At 45.7% G+C, this 21,558-nt stretch overlaps 1 protein-coding gene across 12 annotated transcripts in view; it reads right to left on the bottom strand.

Moving 5' to 3' along the window:
* MRTFA (myocardin related transcription factor A) overlaps nt 1-21,558 on the bottom strand; it is a 172,877-nt gene that overhangs the window by 108,766 nt on the left and 42,553 nt on the right. The window contains exon 1 of one of the 12 annotated variants that reach the window (XM_037882218.2): nt 20,324-20,378. The exons of the other annotated variants lie outside the window; for them this stretch is intronic. Coding sequence (XP_037738146.1) covers nt 20,324-20,369 — 46 coding nt within the window. The 5' untranslated portion in view covers nt 20,370-20,378. Of the gene's footprint in view, nt 1-20,323; nt 20,379-21,558 lie in introns of those variants that run through there. 12 annotated transcript variants of the gene reach the window in all.

Consider the following 21,558-nt stretch of genomic DNA (forward strand, 5'->3'; position numbering starts at 1 on the left):
CCAGAGAAAGGATAATTGTACTTAGGGACACCATGCGGAACTTCAATTTTACCATGAATCTGTTGAGTCCTAGCAGATCTAGAATAGGTCTGAGACCCCCTCCCGCCTTGGCTTTGGCAATTAGGAAGTATCAGGAATAGAATCCCTTGCCCCTGACCTCCTGAGGAACCTCCTCCACTGCTCCCATGGCAAGGAGCGTCCGCACCTCCTGGATAAGGAGCTTCTCGTGAGAAGGGTCCCTGAAGAGGGATGGGGAAGCGGGGTGGGGAGGAGGATAGGAGCAGAATTGGAGAGAATATTCCACTTCTACCATATGGAGAACCCAGCAGTCCAAAGTTATTTGGGACCAAGCCTGGTAGAAGTGGGACAGACAATTCAAGAAAGGCGGGGAAGGATCTGGAATTGTGACGGTGCACCGTCCTCGGTCACACCTTCAAAAGGCCTCCTTGAAACCTGACAGTGGTTTAGTCAGGCCTGGCCTTGCCCGGGTGGGGGATGGGAAGGCTTGCGTCTGCCATTCCTGCCCCTTCTCCTATAAAAGTCCTGCCTTGGCCAAGGAGGATAGGATCGCTGCTGCTGTTGCTGAGGCTTGAAATGTTTGCGTTGGGTTGCCGGAGTGTGCATACCCAAGGACTTCCTGGTAGCCCTGGAGTCCTTTAGGCTATGCAGCCTAGAGTCAGTCTGCTCCGCAAACAGACCTGCCCCATCAAAAGGCAGGTCCTACATAGTCTGTTGAACCTCAGGTGGGAGTCCCGAGGCCTGCAGCCATGAGCTACGCCTCATGGCGATACCAGAGGACAAGGTGCGTGTCGCTGAGTCCGCAGCGTCTTTATACTGTAAAGAGGTCTATGCCACCACCTTGCCCTCCTCCACTATCGTTCCAAACCCCTCCCTGGACTCTGTTGGCACCAGCTCCTTAAACTTGAGCATCGAGTTCCAGGAGTTGAAGTTGTAACTACTCAGAATTGCCTGCTGGTTGGCAATCCTGAGTTGCAATCCCCCTGTAGAATACACTTTATGACCAAATAAATCTAGGCACTTGGCATCCTTGGACTTAGGCGCTGGGGCTTATTCTCCCTGCCTCTCCTTTTCATTTACTGCAAGCACCACCCATGAGCAAGGCTGTGGGTCTGTGAAAAGGTATTTGTACCCCTTAGATGGGAAGACTTCCTCTCCACACCCTTCACAGTGGGAGTGATGGAGGCCAGGGTCTGCCAAATGATCTTAGCATTGGCCTGTATAGTCTTGATGAGGGGTAGAGCCACCGTCGGCAGGCCTTCCCGGGCCAGGATCTCAACCACCAAGTCCTCTAAATCTACTACCTCCTCAACCTGCAAGCCCATATTTCACACCACCCTGCGGAGGTGGTCCTGGTGGGCACGGCTGTCCATGGGGGGCGGTGCACAGATGAAGGTGCCTGCAACCGCCTCATCCGGGGAGTATAACGAGAAGGCTAAAGGGGGAACAGGGTCCTCCTGTCCCTCTTGGTCTCCACGTGCCTCCTGTCCAGCCTCTCTGTCAGGGCCAACCACACCTGGATCAGGCTCAGGAACTGGGGTTGGTTCCAGGGGAGGTAGTGCGATTGATAGCTCCTCAACACCCCTACCGGTGGGTCGACCGGCTGATGCCCCAAAGAGCTTGCTGTCTAACTCAGACAAATGCCGAACACAGGACAACAGTTCAGGCACAAGAAAATGCATGGACATCAGTGGAAGAGTGTAATGTGGAAAAGCTCTCTCAGGGTATGTCTACACAGGCAGAGTTACAGCGCCACTTAGAGAGCACTGAAGGGAAACCGCTATTGTGTGTTCACACTGTCAGTGGCCTGCACAATAGCATGCTCCTACTGGCAGCAGTACTTGGAGAGGTGCACTCTGGGCAGCTACCCCACAGAACATCTCTTCCTCTTCTGCCGCTAAGAGTTGTGGGAAGGCGAAGGAGATCACAGGGCATCCTGGGTCCTGTCCCATTGCCCTGTGCAGGTCCGTCCCTAGCTATTCTGGGGCCCTACGCAGCCCCCCGCCGCCCCCGTGGGGGGGGCAGGCCTCCATGGGGGGGGGGAAGGGGGTGGCTTGGAGGGTACGGGGGAACCACCCCTCAGCACTCACTGGCAGCGTGACTGGGGCCGGGTTGCTGCACTTCCCCGCTTCGGTGACTGCAGGCCCAGCCCTGCTGCAGAGCTCAAGGGAATGGGGGCGGTGCTGGGGCAGAGCAGGGGCTGGAAGAGGCGGGGCAGGGGCCTGGGGAAGAGCCGAAGTAGGGGCTGGAGCAGCACACAGCTGCGCAGGGCACCAGGAAATTTGGTGCCCCAAATTTCCTGGTGCCCTATGCAGCTGCGTACTTTGCGTATGGGTAAGGACAGCCCTGGCCCAGTGATGCATTGCTTCACATCCCAGCAATTCCTGTGCTTCCATCCGCATTTGGTGACATCTTTCAACTGTTTATGTACTGCACGCTCTGCCTCTTTGGGCTGCAGGAATGGATCCTGCACTGATGACCAATATACTGCTCATTCTGACTAATACGTCACGAGTGGAGTGGAGTAATTCCTTAAACTACAAAGGCAAGAGGAGTGCGACATTGATCTCGCCACACGTACTAGCTACGACACGAGACTGCTTGTGGAATTCACGGAGGTCCTCACCCCAGTGGAACGCCGCTTTTGGGCTCGGGAAACAAACACTGAGTGGTGGGATCACATCGTCCTGCACGTCTGGGATGATGACCAGTGGCTGCAGAACTTTCGAGTGATTTAAGGAAGGTGGTGAAGGCACTGGCATATGGGACTTGGGATGCTGTTCCAAGCGTACGAAGTGGCACGAAAGGAAGGAGAAAAGTAGAGAATAGGAGGCAGCAGCAGAGGCCTCATTTACAATGGGCTCTCAAGTATTTTTAGAATAATTTACTTTAGTGCACACTAGCCAGTTCAACTATGTTAACACTTCAGCCTAAAACAGTTTTATTCTGGGATATTAGGAATGAAAGAAGGATGTGGGGCATTAATACTTAGAACTTCTGCAGCACCTTTCATCTGAAGATATCAAAGTACTTCACAAATCCTCAGTGAGTAAGCCTCACAGCACCCTTCTGAAGAAGGGAAGTATTCTCTTTGGTTAAATTGAGTTAGAACAGAGGCATACAGTGTTAAGTGATTTACTCAAGTCACACAGTGAGTCAGTGCCAAAGAAAAAATTAAAACTCAGGAATCCTGCCCTCCAGCTCTGGTCTAGCCATAAGATTATACTGCCTCCAATTAAAATGCACTTCCATAGCTGCATCCCTCATCAGTAGGAAGAAGGACCTAGCCATAACTTTGTTCATGGATAACCATATTCCTGACACCTTTACTCTTACAGGTTTTATTGGTTAGAGATGAAGGAGCTGCTGCTGTCAATCTTTTTTCTAGCTAAAAGTACAAAGGTGGGAATTTGGAGTGTGGATGTTATAAAATAAGCTTATTGAAGACATAACTGAACAGACAAACATGCCGCTGAGGAAGAAGTTTTCCACTTTGACAAATAACTGAGTTTGTATACTCAAACATCTAAATATCCCACTCCCTGACACATCCAACAGCAGGGTGAACATGCAAGTCACTTAAGCACAAACTCTTCAGATCTGTACTTTTCAACACAGACCTTATCATATGTTGACTTCTGATGAATGTGCTATACTAAATTCAAAATGGTACAACCTACACATACCCCCCCACTCCCTCCACCTCTAATCAAAGATTCTTGCCACTGCCTGGACAGGATAACTATAAAATGAGATTGTGGATAACATCTTAAAGAAAGTCTCATGGACCACGCTTTGCAGCTGCCTGGCCTACCTCCTCCCACATTCAGAGTTGCATAACATCGTTGGGGCAAATGCCCCAATTGCTAACATAAAAAAGTAGTATTAGGAAATTCTTTGTATTTTTAGTCTTCTTTAATGAGGCATGTATTCTCTTTTTTTTAATTTTCTACTAGATAGCTCTCCATTTCATATTTCCCCTCCATCTATCTCTCTTTCTCCCTGCACATAAATAGAATAATAGAAATAGAGAACTGGAAGAGACCTCGAAAGGTCATAAAGTACAGCTCTGTGTGCTGAGGCAGGACCAAATAAACCTAGACCAGTGGTTCCCAAACTAGGGGCACTGCTTGTTCAGGGAAAGCCAGGCCGGTTTGTTTACCTGCCACGTCCGCAGGTTCGGCCAATCGCGGCTCCCACTGGCCACGGTTCGCCGCTCCAGGCCAATGGGGGCTGCACGAAGCGATGGCTAGCACGTCTGTTGGCCTGCGCCGCTTCCTGCAGCCCCCATTGGCTAAAAACAGCGAACCGCAGCCAGTGGGAGCCGCGATTGGCCGAACCTGCGGACGCGGCAGGTAAACAAACCGACCTGGCCCACCAGGGGCTTTCCCTGAACAAGCAGTGCCCCTAGTTTGAAAACCACTGACCTAGACTATCCGTTCTTATATGCTGGGGATTTCACAACCTCCCTTGGAAGCCTAATCCAGAATTTAACTACCTTTATAGTTCGAAAGTTTTCCCTAATAACCTAAATTTCCCTTGTTGCAGATTAAGCCCATTACTTCTGGTCCTTCCTACAGTGGACATGGAGAACAACTGATCACAGTCATCTTTATAAACAGCCTTTAACATAAATGAAAAACTCATCAGGTCCATGCTTGGTCTTCTTTTCTGAAGAAGAAACATGCTCAGCTTATGTAACCTTTTCTCATACCTCAAGTTCTTTTTATCATTTGTGCTGCTCTCCTCTGGAGTCTCCCCAATTTTTCCCCATTTCCTAAAAAGAACTGGGTATAGTGCACCACCTGAGCCCTCACCAGTGCCAAAGAGAGCTGGACAATTACCTTCCAGAGGTATCTTACATATGACACTTCTGTTAATACACCCTAGAATTATACTAGCCTTTTTCACAACGGCATCACATTGTTGACTCATTCAATTTGTGGTCCACTATAACTGCCAGATCCTTTTCAGCAATACTAACACACACCCAGTTATTCCCCCTTTTGTAATTAGAAAGGAAAAGTTCAAATGCACAAGTGTAGTACTTTGCACTTGTCTTTATTCAGTTTCATTTTGTTGATTTCTGACCAATTCTCCCATGTGTCAAGGTCATTTTTAATCCTAATGCTGTCCTTCAAAGTGCCTGCAACCCCTCCCAACTTGATGTCATCCTCAAACTTTCTAAGCATACTCTCCACTCCATTATCCAAGTCATTAATGAAAATATTGACTAGTACTGGACCCAGGACTGACCCTTGTGGAAACCAACTACATATGCCCTCTCACTTTCACTGTGAACCACTGAGAACTACTCTGAGTAGTCTTTCAACCGTAGAGCACCCACCCTATAGTAATTTCATCCAGACCACATTTCTCTAGTTTGCTTATGAGAATATCATATGGGACTGTGTCAAAAGCCTTAATAAAAATCAAGATATACCATGTCTACTGCTTCCCCATTCATACATATTTCTCTGCTTCGTTCTCCTCTCCTTCTGAACACAGTTCCCTGACCTGCTGAACATACTGCCCAGCCACTTGGTCCTGTGGATCACTGTCCTGTACATACTGCCCAGACACCAGTGGGAGACATGCCAAGTCCCTGAAGGTGGTTTCTATCCTTTCAAATAGCATCAGTGTCTAGTGAAGGCAGTTAGACTGTCTCCTTCTCATTTCTAGATCTTTTTACAGGCCTCCAGACTCTTCTTTATCAGGTACAGTTTGGATATCTATAGTCACAGATGTGAAAAAGGAGAAGAGCTAGCACACTGTGAACTGTTAGCTTTCCACAAACGAACAGTGCTCCCAGGACCACAGTCTAGGAACTTCAGCTCTAAAATAGTCTGGCAGGCTGTGCTGCTTTGCTTCTCAACACCATTAATACTGAACTCTATTAGTAATATTATGCACAGCCAGCCCCTTACACAAAATCAGAGGAAAGTTTTAGGAAGTCAGTGTGTTTAAAAGAAAAGCAACAATGCTAGAGTCTGCTCATGAGTCAGCCACCCTCCTCCTCGCATATACCCTCCTCCCTCAAAAAACCTGTCCCTAGTTGCTGTTCATCTAGCACTGAACAGCCACCTTTCTCCACAAAAAATTGCAGCTGCTCGACCCACAAACCAAACTTTTATCTCACTTGAATCCCCTTCCTAATCAGATCAAGGGAGAGGGCAGCTTGGGTAAGGAATGTTTTCAGACTCTAGTTCAAGCTTCTAGTTCTTGTCAGCAAAGTTTCCAGCCTCACTTCAAGGCCAGAAGGTTAAACATTTCTCAATGACGCAGGCTCCCTTTGCGAGGGAGTGATTCCCAGACACTAAATCAAAGACTAAAGCAAACACAAGTCACTGCCTCTCTCTGTGGAAGAGTGGGAGGAGTACAGCACTATACCACTCACCCTGCCAATGTAAGACAGAGACCCAGAATGAAAGACAAAAGGAGAGAGAGGGATGAGAAGTGCAGTGCAGGAAACTTAGCTTGATGTGGAATTTAAGTGTCTCAAACAAATATATGCTGCTGCAAAATGCTGCAGCTGATTTTTTAGGCAGTGTTTCTCAGTGCTCCGTGATCTGTGCTGGCTGCTTCTTTGTTTCCAGGTGAAGTTTGAGTTGGTGGCTTCAACCTCTAAAGCCCTAAATGGCTTGGCATTTTCCTAGTTCAGAGACCACCTTTCTCTACATGTCAGACTGCTACAGATGCAGTTAGCTGAGGCACTCAAACTGGAGGCCTTTAGATTTAAGAGCAGTGGTTGGCAGTACAGCTTTCTCTATGAGGATTTGGAATCTGCTCCCCCTTGATGTGAAGTAGCTTGGGGTCCGTTGACTTTCAAGACATGCTGCAAAATGTATCTATTTGCTTGGGTTTTTGGAGAGGTAGGGGGCTGAGGCTAGAAAGAGTTCTGCTGTAGATCAAGCTTTAAGAGCGCTGTTAGCAGGATTAAATGCTGATTTTAGTTTGACTTGTTTTTTGTAATTTATGTTCAAAGGCACTTGCTTTGTGCATACTTTTTTAAATAAAATTATATCAGAATTTAAAAGGTAAAATTAACCAGGAATGACACAGGTGAAAGCAAAATCCAAATCTAAAATATTGAGCAAGAGTTGGGATGATAGATCTAACAGCAGAGAACCTGTAATAGAAATGGAAGCAGTCAGCATTAGTCCTTTCCCCAATCTCTGGATAGTCAGTGACTTTTCATTATGGACTGGAAACAAGAGCTTGTACCATCTGTTTCAGAAGGTACAGCAGCTTCTTCAAAGATGATGTTTGCCAAGAAAGTAAAAGGACCCCACAGGGTAGGGATAAGATGACAAGAGAGGAGACAACAGCAGATACCTGTTTCTTACTCTAATTCACACACTGGATAACCAAAAGGTTTCCTTTCTTCTGATGCAGGGGTGAGCAAACTACGGCCCAGGGGCCGCATCCAGCCCTTCAAACATTTTAATCTGGCCCTCGAGATCCCGCCGGGGAGCAGGGTCCGGGGCTTGCCCCACTCCGGCGTTCCAGTCAGGGAATGGGGTCAGGACTTGCCCCGCTCCGCACTGCTCCTGGAAGCAGCGACATGTTCCCCCTCCGGCTCCTACACATAGGGTTAGGGGCAGTCAAGGGGCTCCTCACGATGCCCCAGCCCAAAGTGCCACCCCTGCAGCTCCCATTGGCTGGGAACCACAGCCAATGGGAGCTTCAGGGACGGAGCCTGCAGACAGGGCAGCATGCAGAATTGCCTGGCCGCACCTCTGCGTAGGAGCCAGAGGCGGGACATGCCACTGCTTCTAGGAGCTGCTTGAGGTACGTGCCACTCAGAGCCTGTACCCCTGACCCCCTCCCATGCCCCAACCCCTGCCCTGATTCCCCTCCTTCCATCCGAACCCCTTGGTCCCAGTCCGGAGCACCCTCCTGCACCCCAAACCTTCATCCCCAGCCCCACCCCAGACCCTGCACCCCCAGCCAGAGTCCTCACTGCCCCCCGCACTCCAACCCCGGAGCCCCTTCCTGCACACTGAATTCATTTCTGGATCCACCACAGAGCCCGCACCCCCAGACGGAATCCTCACCCCCACCCATATCCCAACTCCCAATTTCATGAGCATTCATGGCCTGCCATACAATTTCCATACCCAGATGTGGCCCTCGGGCCAAAAAGTTTGCCCACCCCTGCTCTGATGGAACTCTTGAGAACTAAAAAATACTGTTTATACAGCACAGGAAGTCTTATTAACACCTGTTCAAAACAAACTTCATGCCAGAAAGATGCTAACAAGTGTTCCCAGGCAACAGGACACTGCACCCAAATTTTGGGCTCATCTACATAATAAATTTGTTAAATTGGTGCAAGCCCCTTGTGTGAACACTTATTCTGGTTTAAGAATGCCTCGTGTTCATTTAGCTTCATTCCTTGCCAATTAAATCTAGATCAATGAGCCATGTTTAAACCAAAATATGACTGTTCACAAAAGGGGACTATTCCAGTTTAATTAAATCAGTTTCTGAACCAATTTAGTTAAATCAACTGTTGGAAATCTGAATGGAAGGAGGAAACAATTTTAGTTTCACCTCCAGAGATTTGGGTTTAAATCTAGCTTGGTCACAAATGAAGAAAGCATTAGGTTTATCTCGCAACAACCAGATGAGATTTGTCCAAATAAAAACAACATAATTTGGCATGACTGGCAGTGTGCCTGAGAGTGCCAAAACTGGAACAGCAGAGGGTTCTGAGAACAGATGAGGCGCATCAGCAATGCAACATGGGGGGAGGGAGGGGTCAGGATGTCAGAGGGTGCTGCAGATTATGACTGAGGTGCGAAAAATTTTCTGAGGATCTTAAGCCTGGCATAAGCAGGGAGTGCTAACAGTCAAGACTAAGATCTATGCTGGTGCTTATACTGCAACAACCATGGTAGCGGAAACAACAACAGAGCTTTAAGAACCTCACATAGTTCCTGATTCTACTATAACTGGCTTCGGACCAGTACTAATAATAGTCACCAGTGATCACCAAGGCCTTGCATATACTAAGCAAATTTATGTGTTTATGCATCTCTGCCTGTGGCAGCAATGGTAAACGCAGTGTGTACAGGGCACAGACATTTTTACTGTATAACTTAAAAATAAAAGGTTCCATTGTTACTACCATGGGTGTGGCTACAGATGCCGACTTGACCTGAAAAATGAAGGGGATTTCCAACCAAACACTGGGAAGAAACATGTTGCTAGATATCCAGGGAGGGAAAATGTAGAGGTCACACAGCCTTTTCAGAAAGGAGATATTTATCCAGCCACAGACACATAACATAATGTATGTTCATATTGCGATCCACAGAAGCATGCCTCAAAAAGGTGACCGTTTCAGTACAATCCCAAATCCTCCAATTTGGCTGACACCAAAGTACAGAATTATCTGGCTACTCGCTGGTTACTCACAAGGATAAAGATATCAAAAGATTATTTTCAGTTCTCTCATTAATGGAATGACTTAGTACCTTTGTGGTTTGGGGTGGCTTCCCTCCACTCCATTTCCTACAAGAGCCAACATAGATCCTTATTCAGCAAATGGCTCTGGCATAAAGATTTCCACAGTTAAAGATTTCCTTCAAAAAAGTCCAATTTGCTACTTCAGCACTGCATGTTGATGATGAGGCTCACATGGCTTTGTTCACTCTTCTGATCTCATACGGAATTCTGGTATAGGCCCGGGGAATAACACAACTCAAAACCACTGATCATAACCATTCACACACACAGCCCTCAGGAAAGTCCATCGCCACCCTGTAAATTCTTACCCATTCCCACAAGCTTGCTATCAGGTGCAAAAGCACTGTCTTATGGAGGGCACTGGCACCAAGCCCAAAATGTACATTCTGTTTTAGAGGGGGCAACTATTCAACCTGTACCAGCCAGCAATCTTTTCAGAATTTTTTACATTCAAATGAAATCAGGGAGTTTTTAGATTTAAGGGTCCCTGGCAGCCTTGCAACCCAAACACTCAGTTAGAATCATGAGACCCAGAAAGTGAAACCAATCAATCTAGTTTCACTGCTGATAACAAGTGCAATGCAAAAAGCAAACAAAATCCACTAGCAAGAAGTTGTAGAACTTTAAAAAGATCCATTTATTAGTACCACAGGTAAAGAAACACTTTTTCTATCTAGAATTATGATTTCTAACTTGACCGTCTTTCATTCTGGTGCAAGCAGAAGTGGTTATTTTTATAAAAAAATAAAAACAACTTATTTACAAGGGGAGAAGAAAATGGAATTTCTAAACATAGAAACCGCAGCACTGAGGTTGCTGCTTAAGAGGAAAGTGGGGGAAGACGGGACTTTCCTTCGAGTACTCAGTCCCTGTTCCCTTTTCATAGGGCATGAAGAAAATTTAGCACCAGATACCTCACAGAGCAACTTTATTTGACTTGTTTTAAGGTGAGAGAAGGTTTTTTACTTTGTTTGGTTTGTTTTTTGGGAAGAGGAGAGGAGGAGCAAGAGAACTGGATCAGTATCTGTTTCGCTAGTATGACAGATTGGTATTTAATATATGCCCATTAGGCCAAAAACAGTCTTCCATGGCAGTTTAATAAACTGTTATGCTCCGTTCAAGATGTCAGCATCGAGTAGCTCTTCAGTGAACATTCCACTCCTTCCTTCTGAGATGCTCAGACAGAGGATTAGACAAGGGAATTAACTTTTTTGAAAAATATGGTTTAAAAAATATATATTTACTCTACACTGAGTTTAAAACACTCTTCCATAGCCATTTTATCTTCCAACCATATGGGGGAATGCTACCTCTGTTTATCTAAATTATATTTATAACAAAGTTTAGAATAACCCATTTCTGGTCTGTGCAACAGCATCAGTCAATAACAGCAGCATATCTCAGGGTAAGTAGAGAGGGAAGGGCCCAGTAGAGAAGTATAACAGTCTAACTATTGCCTAGACACCTTTTTGGGTGGTTTTCCTTAAATATCTCAGCGAATGAACGGGAGAATGCATTAAAATCCAAAGGACAGTGTTCATTTGGTCATTCTGTGATAAAGTTAACTTTTATTTATTTAGCACTTTTCATCTTGAAGATTAAAAAAATAGAATTTGTTTAGAGAGATCACTCACTCTCACGAACAGTCAGCCAGCTCTGGAGTGAAGCTAGCCACTTATCAGTGGGCAGGGACAACATAACACAGCTTAGGAGAGGAAGTGAAGAATACTATATCCAATTGCAAGCACAGAAGAAAATTTATGGAAGCAAAGTGTAATAACCAGAGGAAAGATTTGAAGAACCTTGTAGTCAAGCAAACCTCCCCCACTCCCAATGAACACAAAGAATATACCAGGAACTGCTACAATAGCCAAGAGTGCTCTTAAATAGGGACGGTGTCACAAGCACGTTAAAGTATCCCAAAATATTAGATTTCACTAACCTTCACTGTCTCAATTGCTGGACTTAACTGTTACCTCACAGGAGTCATTTCACTATTGAGCAGGAGAAACTGCCAAAAGTAACCTGTAGAAGGCAACACAGGACTTACCACCCAGCCACATTTGCTGGGCACAGTCACATTTTTATGGGATTGTCTGATTTGCAAGCCAGACTGACACGACGGATGGGTTCTCTACACTGCAATTAAAAACTTGCAACTGGCCCATGTCAGCTGAGTCAGGCTTGGGCTAACGGACTATTTAACTGCAGTGTAGATATTCAGGCACAGGCTGCAGGCCAAGCACAAGGACCCTGCAAGGTTATGTCCCAGAGCTCGGGCAGCCCAAGCCCAAATGAATTAAACAGCCCCTTAGCCCAAACTCACCAGCCTGAGTCAGCTGGCATGGGCCAGCTGCAGGTGTCTAATTGCTACGTAGACATACCCTATGTGAGAGCAAGGAGACTGTGAATTATCAATCCACTGTGTATTTATATTTTAACAAGTTTACAGGGGAGGATAGACATGAGCTAAGATAGCAGTGGTAACCCTAACATCACTGACAGGTTTCAGAGTAGCAGCCGTGTTAGTCTGTATTCGCAAAAAGAAAAGGAGTACTTGTGGCACCTTAGAGACTAACCAATTTATTTGAGCATAAGCTTTTGTGAGCTACAGCTCACTTCATTGGATGACAAAACTGAATTGCCTAATAAATCACCAGGACCAGATGATATTCACCCAAGAGTTCTGAAGGAACTCAAATAGGAAACTGCAGAATTACTAAATGGTACATAACCTAACATTTAAAATCAGCTTCTGTACCAGATGACTGGAAGGTAGCTAATATGATACCAGTTTTTTAAAAAGTCTCCAGCAGCAATCCTGGCAATTATAAGCAGGTGAGCCTAACTTCAGTACCAGACAAATTGGCTGAAATTATAGCAAAGAACAGAATTATCAGACACACAGATGAACAAGATTTGTTGAGGAAGAGTCAATGCGGCTTTTGTAAAGGGAAATCATGCCTCCCCAATCTATTAAAACTCTTTGATGGGGTGAGCAAACATGGACAAGGGTATATAATGTGAATATAATGTACTTGGACTTTCAGAAAGCCTAAACAAGGTCCCTCACCAAAGGCTCTTAAAGCAAAGTAAGCAGTCATGGGATAAGAGGGAAGGTCCTCTCATGGATCAGCAACTGATTAAAAACAAAGAGGGTAGGAATAAATGGTCTGTTTTCAAAATGGAGAAAGGTAAATAGTGGTGTCCCCCAGGGACTGTGTTCCATCTAAGCTGCGTGGCCGCGCAGGAGTTATTCAAGTGTAGCGCACTGATACGCAGAGCCATGCACATCCGGCAGTGTGTTCAGATGCCCCTCCCCCGCTGCTTTGCAGCCTTGTTGCTCTTGCCCTCTGCCTTGGAGCCCCTGGCCAGCTGCTCCCAGGACCCTCCTGCTGGCTGTGCAGAGCGAAGGAGTGGGAGGGGGAGGAGGGTGCTAATGTCAGGGTGTCCCCACCTCCCTTGCCCCTGTACCCTATCTCTACAGAGCAGGGGAGGAGGAACAGGGTTCAGGAGCAGGAGAGCTGCTGCAGTCTGAGGTCTGAACGAGTGTTCCGGGCGCTGAGTGAGTGCCTTAGAGAGACAGCGCATGGTCTCTCAGAGACTTCCCCATCAGCCAGCGCATACAATGAATCTCAATCTCTCTCACACACACATTCTGTCTTCCCCCCTCCCACCACCTCTGTACCTCATCTCTGCAGAGCAGGAGAGCGGGGACAGGGTTCAGGAGCAGGAGAGCTGCCTTGGTCTGAGGTCTGAACGAGCCTTCTGGCAGTCAGTGAGAATGCCTTAAAGACACACACAGACTTTCACACTCACCTCCCAACAGAAAAACTTTTATTATTGGTGTTGTTACTTCTTGGTATTTCCTTCAATTCACATATATTCTCTGTAATTTTATTCTTTCAAAGTGTGTTACTTTAGTTTTTTGACTGGTCTATGCATTTCATAATTTGTATTTCTCTCTTACACTTAAATTTAATTCTTTGAGAAATGAGTTCTAAAATGCCTAACCTGTCCTGGCTGGAGTAATTTTGTTTCTACTGGTGGCGCACATCTGCACATTACCTCAGTGCACATAAAATTTATGACATTTTTCAACATCTCGTCATCTGTCTGAAAGAATGGATCCCACACTGCTCTCCAGTGCTCTGCTAGCTGTCAGTAGCACATCTCGAATGGCAGTGCAGTTAATCTTGAAGTTCTGAACTCAATGGGATTCACAGTTGCCTGATGTGCTACCTGACCTGGATAGGATCAACACTATTACTTTTGGCTTTCACAAAACAGCTGCACATGGTGGACTATCACTTTTGGGCTCAGAAAACTAGCAGTGAGTGGTGGGATCACATCATTCTGCACATGTGGGATGATAAGCAATGGCTGCAGAACTTCTGGATGAGGAATGCCACCTTCCTGGAACTGCGTGCTAAGCTCACCCCAGCCCTCTGGCGCAAGGATACCCAAATGAGAGCTGCCCTCTTGTTGGAGAAGCGCATGGCAATCGCAGTGTGGAACCTGGTGACTCCAGACTGCTACCAGTCAGTCGCAAATCAGTTTGGAGTAGGGAAGTCGACCATTGGAACTGTGTTAACGCAAGTGTGCAGGGCCATTAATCGCATCCTGCTGCGAAAAACCGGGACTCTTGGTAATGTGCATGAAATAGTGGCTTTGCGGAAATGGAGATTCCTAACAGCGAAGGGGCGATAGATGGCACGCATATTCCAATTTAGGCCAGACCACCTTGCGACGGAGTACATCAACAGGAAGGTATTTCTCCATGGGGTTGCAGGCGCTTTTGGATCACCGCAGGTGTTTCACTAACACCAATGCAGGGTGATCCAGAAAGGTGCATGACATATGTATCTTCTGGAACACTGGCCTGTACAGGAAGCTGAAAGCGGGAGCTCTCTTTTCAGACCAGAAGATGTTCCAGACCAATAATAGGGGATGTTGTAATGCCCATAGTGATTCTGGGAAACTCTGCCTACCATGGCTCATAAAGCCTTATACAGGAAACCTAGATAGCAGTAAGGAGCAGTTTAACAATAGGCTGAGTAGGTGCACTATGATCGTAGAATGTGCCTTTGGCAGATTAAAGGCACACTGGCGATGCCTTTATGGCAGACTAGACCTCACTGAGGATAATATTCCCAAGGTCATAGCCACGTGTTGCACGTTGCACAATATTTGTGAAGGTAAGGGTGAAAAGTTTGCTCAGTGTGGACTGCTGAGGCAGAACGTCTGGCAGCTGATTTTGAGCAGCAAGCTACCAGGGCTAGTAGAGGGCCACAACAGGAGGCTATTCAAATCAGGAAGGCTTTGAGACAACACTTTGAAGATGAGAACCAGTAGTGTATGTTGCTATGCTCTGGACTACAATGCTTAATGAAATTGAGTTGTGCAAGGAAGCACCTGTGATTTTTGTGGCCTAGGATTCAATGTAAGCAAATGATTTAACTGCTGATGTATTTGTTGCTGCCATCTGCTATCACAATTTGCAGGAGACAAATAACGATTTATCATTCAAAAATCTTCACTTTTATTGCACACAAAAAAAAATACAGCACCACAGACACATATATCGTTGGAGGGTTAGGGGGACATAGGGAGGTATCAGGGGAGGGCTGTGCTTAAGTCCAACTATCATTTGAAAAGGTGTCCATTGGGTGGAGTGAACGGGATAGCGAGAAGTCCCAGAGAGCAGAAAGGAACTTGCGGGTGAAGTTTGGGGAGGGCATGGGAAAGAGTTCTGAATGTGCTGAAGGGGAGAGTGGGCACGCATCTGCTCAGTCTAGAGCATTATGCGGGACTGCAGCATCTCAGTTTGCTTCTCCATAACTTTAATCATCCTCTCCATTGCATCCCTAGTGTAGGTCTGATTTTCTTGTCTGTCTTGCCTTTTGATTTCCCTCCAGTGCCTGTGTTCTCGGTTTGCAGCATCAAAGCATTGCATCACCTCCTGGAACAGTTCTTCCCTTGCTCTGTCACAGGCGCTTTCTTATCCAGGGGAAGCACTCCACCAGTGTGCAGGAGGTGCCTCTCAAGCCAACATCTGCAGAAGCACAAGGAACAATACACATAAGCACACACAGAGCATTGAAACAGAGCAGTAAAATACACCTCTAACAACATATCAATCACTTTCTCACTGACCCTTGAAAAACACACATGATGGCGAACACCCTAAGCATGGTGAGTTTACCCCGGGGTGGGGAGCATTGTACATGGGGAGATAATCAATATGAAAAGGAGTCGTGGTGCAGTCAACTAGGGACAATATTCTAAATTTTCCCACCCTTTTCCACGGGTGGATGTCATTCTGCCTGCTCTCTCACTCCTGAGGGCAAGCAGGGAAGAAACAGTGCATTTACGACATGCTTGCGGCTTCCACACTGGTCCCTATGCTGCTCGCCTGTTTGCTGCTTTGGTCCCTGCAGAAGTGGCTGTAGAATGGCACGGGAAAGTTTCCTTCAATGGGGGAAGGAACAAAGCAGCTCTGCCAAGGAACCTTCAGCAGAGGATTGCCAAGTATTTGCAGGAAAGTTTCCTAGAGATCTCTCTGGAGGATTCCTGTGAAATCTCTGTGTGCATCAACAACCTGTTCCACCGTACTGCTTAGCTACACAGGGAAATGTCAAGCACACAGAAGAAACAAAGCCAGCCTTGTACATGTCTATGCCCTCAACCCACCCCCACACTTCACAAAGCAAAACTACTTACCAGGGATCTGCTCTCCTGCTTCTTGCTTGCCGGATTGCAACTGCCGAGTCATCTCTGGAGTGGAGAACAGCTCCTGACTGGATGAACCACCAGGCGATCCTGCTGTGGGCTGCACATTGTCATCTGCCTCCACCTCTTTGTCAATGAGTTCGTCCTCAGGGCTAGGCCCACATTCCTCTGGCTCCAGCCCCACCAAAATATCCACTGGGCTCTTGACAGTGGAGGTGTGGTCGCAGCAGAAGATAGTGTCCAACTCCTTATACAAACAGCAGGTCTGGGACGCAGCACCGGAGTGACAGTTAGCTTCCCTTGCCTTCTGATATGCATGCCGCCTCAGCTCCTTGATTTTTGCTCTGCACTGTAACACATCCCGAACATAGCCCTTTTCATGTAAGCTTTGATAAATCTGACCGTAGGTATTGAAATTCCTACGGCTGGAGCACAGCTGGGACTACACAGCCTCCTCTCTCCAAATACTGAGCAGACTCACAGTGGTCCAAGCAGGAAAGCATTTGCAGCATGTAGCCACCATGGTCAGCTGGGAAGATGCGATGTAAGCTCTCCAGGAGCAAACAGGAAGTGGATATTCAAAAATTAACAGGGCTTTAAAGGAGGAGGGACAGATGGTCAGTCGGTTACCTGGCTACAGGGCAGCGGAGTTGTAATTGCTGACCAGAGTGGTCATGATGGGCATTCTGGGACAACCTTCTGAAGGCCAATTACAGTGATTAAAAAAAATCAGGCATCGTGTCTACAGTGGAGCTTTGAAAACAAAACTTTTGAGTAAAAAGCCTTACGACTCTCGTTGAGGTGGTTTTATTTTGTCGCCGAAAGTGGCATTGCAGTGAGTACACCTCCCACTGTTTTGTCACCAACAGCTGCCTTTTGGTGAAAAAAACTTGGCAGTGTAGACAAGGCCCTAGTCTTCACATCCCTCCAGATTTTACTCATGTTGCCCCCTCTCAGATATTTCATTTCTGTCAGTGGCTTTTATGCATAGTGGTAGTTTCTCTTTTGCGCCTTACCTTAGGCCTAGGCTTTAGCAAGGGCCACACTACAGCAAGCACTGAAGTTCATCTGCACTCTACCCCTCTGAACCCTTCATCCTTTTGTCATTTCTCAGGCTCACTTCCATCACCTTTATTTGTATGAATTCACCCCACTTCCCTATTTCCTGCTTATCATTTTAGGCAGTGGTTGACCTGGCCAAAGGAAGGACTGCAATTTCAGATAAAGTGGTGATCGGTTTGTATCCCTCATTCCATGGGTTAAGAACACCAAGGAATTGCCTCATCACTGCATGATTCTTCTGGATGACCCAGGGGTATCAGTAGTGGACTCTAGCTTATGCCACATTCAAGCACTCTTTAAATGAAGGAAGAATCATCATAGGAACTAAGAACGAACAAAAAAATCCCAGAAGATTCTCATCATTTGGAGCATAAGGGAGAAGAGCCACCGTAAAAGTTTTGGAAAAAAGGATCATTTCATCTGCACGTAAGGGGACTTTCTTCATTTTAGGAAGCTTTGCTTTATTCTGTGAATTTCCCTACAATGCTGATGCCATGCACAGATCCAGTTAGATGGGCTTCTAGATTGTAAATCATCATGGCCCTTTATCTTAACTACAAAAAGAATGTAAAATCCTAGTGGAAACAAGGCACAGAGTATTTTCACCTCAGTGTAGCTAGCTGAGGTCAAACTAGTGTCTTGTCTCCACTAGGATTTTACATCAAGTTAGCTTGCTTGATGTAAACACATTTTTTGCAGTGCCAGAACTGTCTTGCTATGTGTGTCCTGTATAGAACCAAGCATGTTATAGGGCTTAAATACTGATTCTAAGAATGGCAAATTAAAAGTATATCACTAGAGAATGGCCAAATAAGTATAGGGCCAAAAGCAACTTTTGTGCATTTAAGAATAAGGATAGAAGCAACTATCTCCCATAAGACAGCGCTCATAATTCCACCAACCCAGAAGGCTCCTGCTCTCTCTCTCCACCTCCCAAGGACATGCTGTAGAATCAAATCCCCTTGCTGAAGTGCCAGAACTGAAAAATTCTTCCCGCTTTGGGAGGAAGGCCATCAGATGAAGGAAGATCACTCAATACCACTTTAGAGAAGCTCTAAAAAACAGGAAGAGCGCAAACTATGATAGAAAACTAAAGCAACATGAGCTATTTTAGAAATCGCTTTGTATGTTTTTTAAAGTGTTTAACCAAAAAAAGCATGAAGTAGAACCGGTCTATCTAGGTGTCACCTTAGACCGCACACAGGGTTACCATGCCCACATAAAGACAGCAGCTAAAGTTAAGACGTGCAACAATCTTCTTAGCAAACTGGCAGGTTTGGTCATGGGGTGCTCATGCTCTAACTTTGCGGACATCAGCTCTTGCCACCTCGTATTCAGTGGCAGAGTACTGTGCACCAGTTTGGAGTCAATCGTCACACACCAAACTGGTGGATACGCAGTTACGTGCCACCATGCGTATCATCTCTGGCACCCTGCATCTGACTCTACTCCCATGGCTTCCAGTTCTGAGCAATATTGTACCTCCTCATATCAGATGAGAGGTTGCCACTGGCAGGTTACTGAAGAAAATATGCACCAACTCAAGCCTGTCGCTGCACAATGACCTTTTTAAACCACCAGCTGCACATCTGTCATCACATCATCCATTATGGTCTCATCCGCCACACCAGGATGTCAGGGTGGAAACACTCTGGCGAGAGGAATGGATATCTGTTATAATCCCCAACCAGTCCCTCATCGACAACCCCACAATTTGCCCGCCTTGTTTTGATCAGCCCCGTCACCAGTGGTCTCTGTTGAACAGGATCCGGACCAGGCAAGGTCTCTGTGCAGCCAACCAGTATCACTGGGGCCTTCACAACAGCCCCTTGTGCAGCTGTGGCGCAACACAGACAATGATGCACTCTGTCAATGAATGCCTGCTGACTAGGTTCAGCGGTGGCCTAGAAGAACTGCAACACACCACTGAAGATGCCATCGCTTGGCTAGACAACTATGCACACGATAAATAAAATAAAATTACCAGAAAAAAAGAGGAAAGAATAATGAAAGATACATTTAGAGCCACTGCCAGACCAGAAGGTGGAAAAGGAAGAAGTTTTACAAAACATATTTAGAAGAGATCACTGTGTGTGACTTTGTTTTTTTTTAATCCAGCTATTCTAACTTTAATCAAGCTAACTTTATTAGGGGCACTGCCTAAAAATTACTGTGAATCAAGACTTCTAGACTGATCTTAAGTGCCACTGATTCAGTATATGACCTGCCCAAGGTCACCATCTCCGTGTCAGTTTCTCCATCTCTAAAGTGAAGGAACTTTACCTGACAGGCATTCTGTGAGACTTCATATTTGCAAAGTGTTTTGAGATCCTCAAAAAAAGGTGAGAAGCGCACCATACTATTATAGGTAGGTATCAAGTCTCATCTAACTTGATGACTAATCCTCATCCCTGGAGTCACAATTCTGTACCACATCTGAAGCATTTCTAGCAGCCAATTGTGATATCACAAAAGGAAGATGACATCATCTTGGAGAAAATGATACAAGAACACACTAACTCTTAGGGAAACTAGCGATCCTGTAAGCTACAAAGGAAAGGTGAGGAGCGGTGCAAGACAGAAGCAGAGTTTTTCCAAAACAATGCAATTCAAAGTTTCCCCAAGAGGTATCAACAGTACTTTCTATATCAGTCATTAAAACCAAGTAAAAAGTAACTGAAATAAAATCAGCTAACAGTTAAACAGAGTGGGTGGGCTTGCCTCAAATGGAGTCTCTTTATTACACAGCCCTCGGCTTGGCAAGTATTTGCTGATTCTCAAGAGCCAAAGAGCTTAATTTATTCAAATATGGAGCGGGGGGAAGACAAAGGAAAGATATTAATTTCTTCATATTAAAATCCTGAACTGTTCAAAACGTAACATTCCATTTGCACTATCTTCAACAACACATGAAGTCATCCCAATTCTATCTCTAGGTCCGTTTTTCATGCAGCATCATGCACCCCCTTCACACTGCCTAACTAACTGCCCGGCACACTAGCAATTTTTAACTAATGAGATATGTTTGGAGTGTTACCTGATTGGACTGCCATCATCAGCTTCTCTGGTTCTAGTAGAGTCATGTTGGTCCCCTTCTCAACAGCAACAATGGATTAAAAATATAAATAAAAAAAATAGACAGAGGAATCTTGACGTCAGGCTTGTCCAAACGTTCCACAAAGCACCCTTGAATGCTATCAACTCCAGTGACGGAGAACTCAGTCCTTTTCCCTGCACAGTTCTTGGCTTATTCACTCTACAGACAAGTTGGGACAGCCCAAAATCAATTAACTGCTAGTAGGAAAATGAATACTCAAGCTGGAACTTAAGATGTGTGGTTTTCAACAATAAGCTCCGCCCTATGCTGCAGTTTGAGGGATGGGGGGAGAAAAGAAGAGACTCTCCAAAAAAATGCATACTGACAGCTTTTCCCTTTTGAGAAAGGAAGCTGAGATTTTATATGAACTTTGAATCCCCTAAGGGGCTATGATGATGAAGCAGTTTCGTTCCAAGAACAAGGAGACCCTGCATTAACAAACACAGACATTCTTAACTTGGAAAGAGCAAAGCTAAAAATAATACAGTACGCTGCCCATGTCTGCCACATTAAGTCTGGTCATACTTACAAATAGGAAGAAAAATCAATGAAGAAAGTTGGCAATGTTTCCCCCACTCCACCTTGCTGGCTGCTAAGCCCAAGGCACTAAAAGCCTAGGGTTAGAACTTTTTAAAATAGATTTTAAAGTCAGTTTTTAAAAATGTATTCTTTCTTCCCCCCACCTCCAATCTTTTCCATTCCAGACTATGGCCTCCCTTTAATCCTCATTTCCGCTGAAGAAGTAGAAAACTAAACCATGTTTCCCATGCTCAGATGATACACTATAGCTGGTCGGGGGGGAGGGGAGGGTTGGGGCTTTTATAGTTGAATATTTCCTGATAATTAGGACAGTAGATTGGATAATTTTCACTCAGTGGGCAACTCTGGCTCCCAACCAGAAGTGAACTTCAATTTTGATCCCTGAACAGAGTGTCTCAAGTAACTTGATTAAGATAATTTAAATTAGCAATGAACCAACTCCAACTCTTCTGTCCCAAGAGCAGCACTCCCTTGTTTCCCCATCTTCATTTTCCCCCATGGCTTGTGGTGTTTCTCATTAGGTCATCTGACAGTAAGTAATTATTATATTTATTTCTTATACCAGGATCAAAAACATGTTAGGCACCAAACAGACAGTGGCATGGTCCCACCTTTAGACTTCAAGTTCTTTGGGT

This window comes from Chelonia mydas, chromosome 1 (genome assembly GCF_015237465.2).
Source record: "Chelonia mydas isolate rCheMyd1 chromosome 1, rCheMyd1.pri.v2, whole genome shotgun sequence".
In the NCBI taxonomy this organism is placed as follows: Eukaryota; Metazoa; Chordata; order Testudines; family Cheloniidae; genus Chelonia; species Chelonia mydas.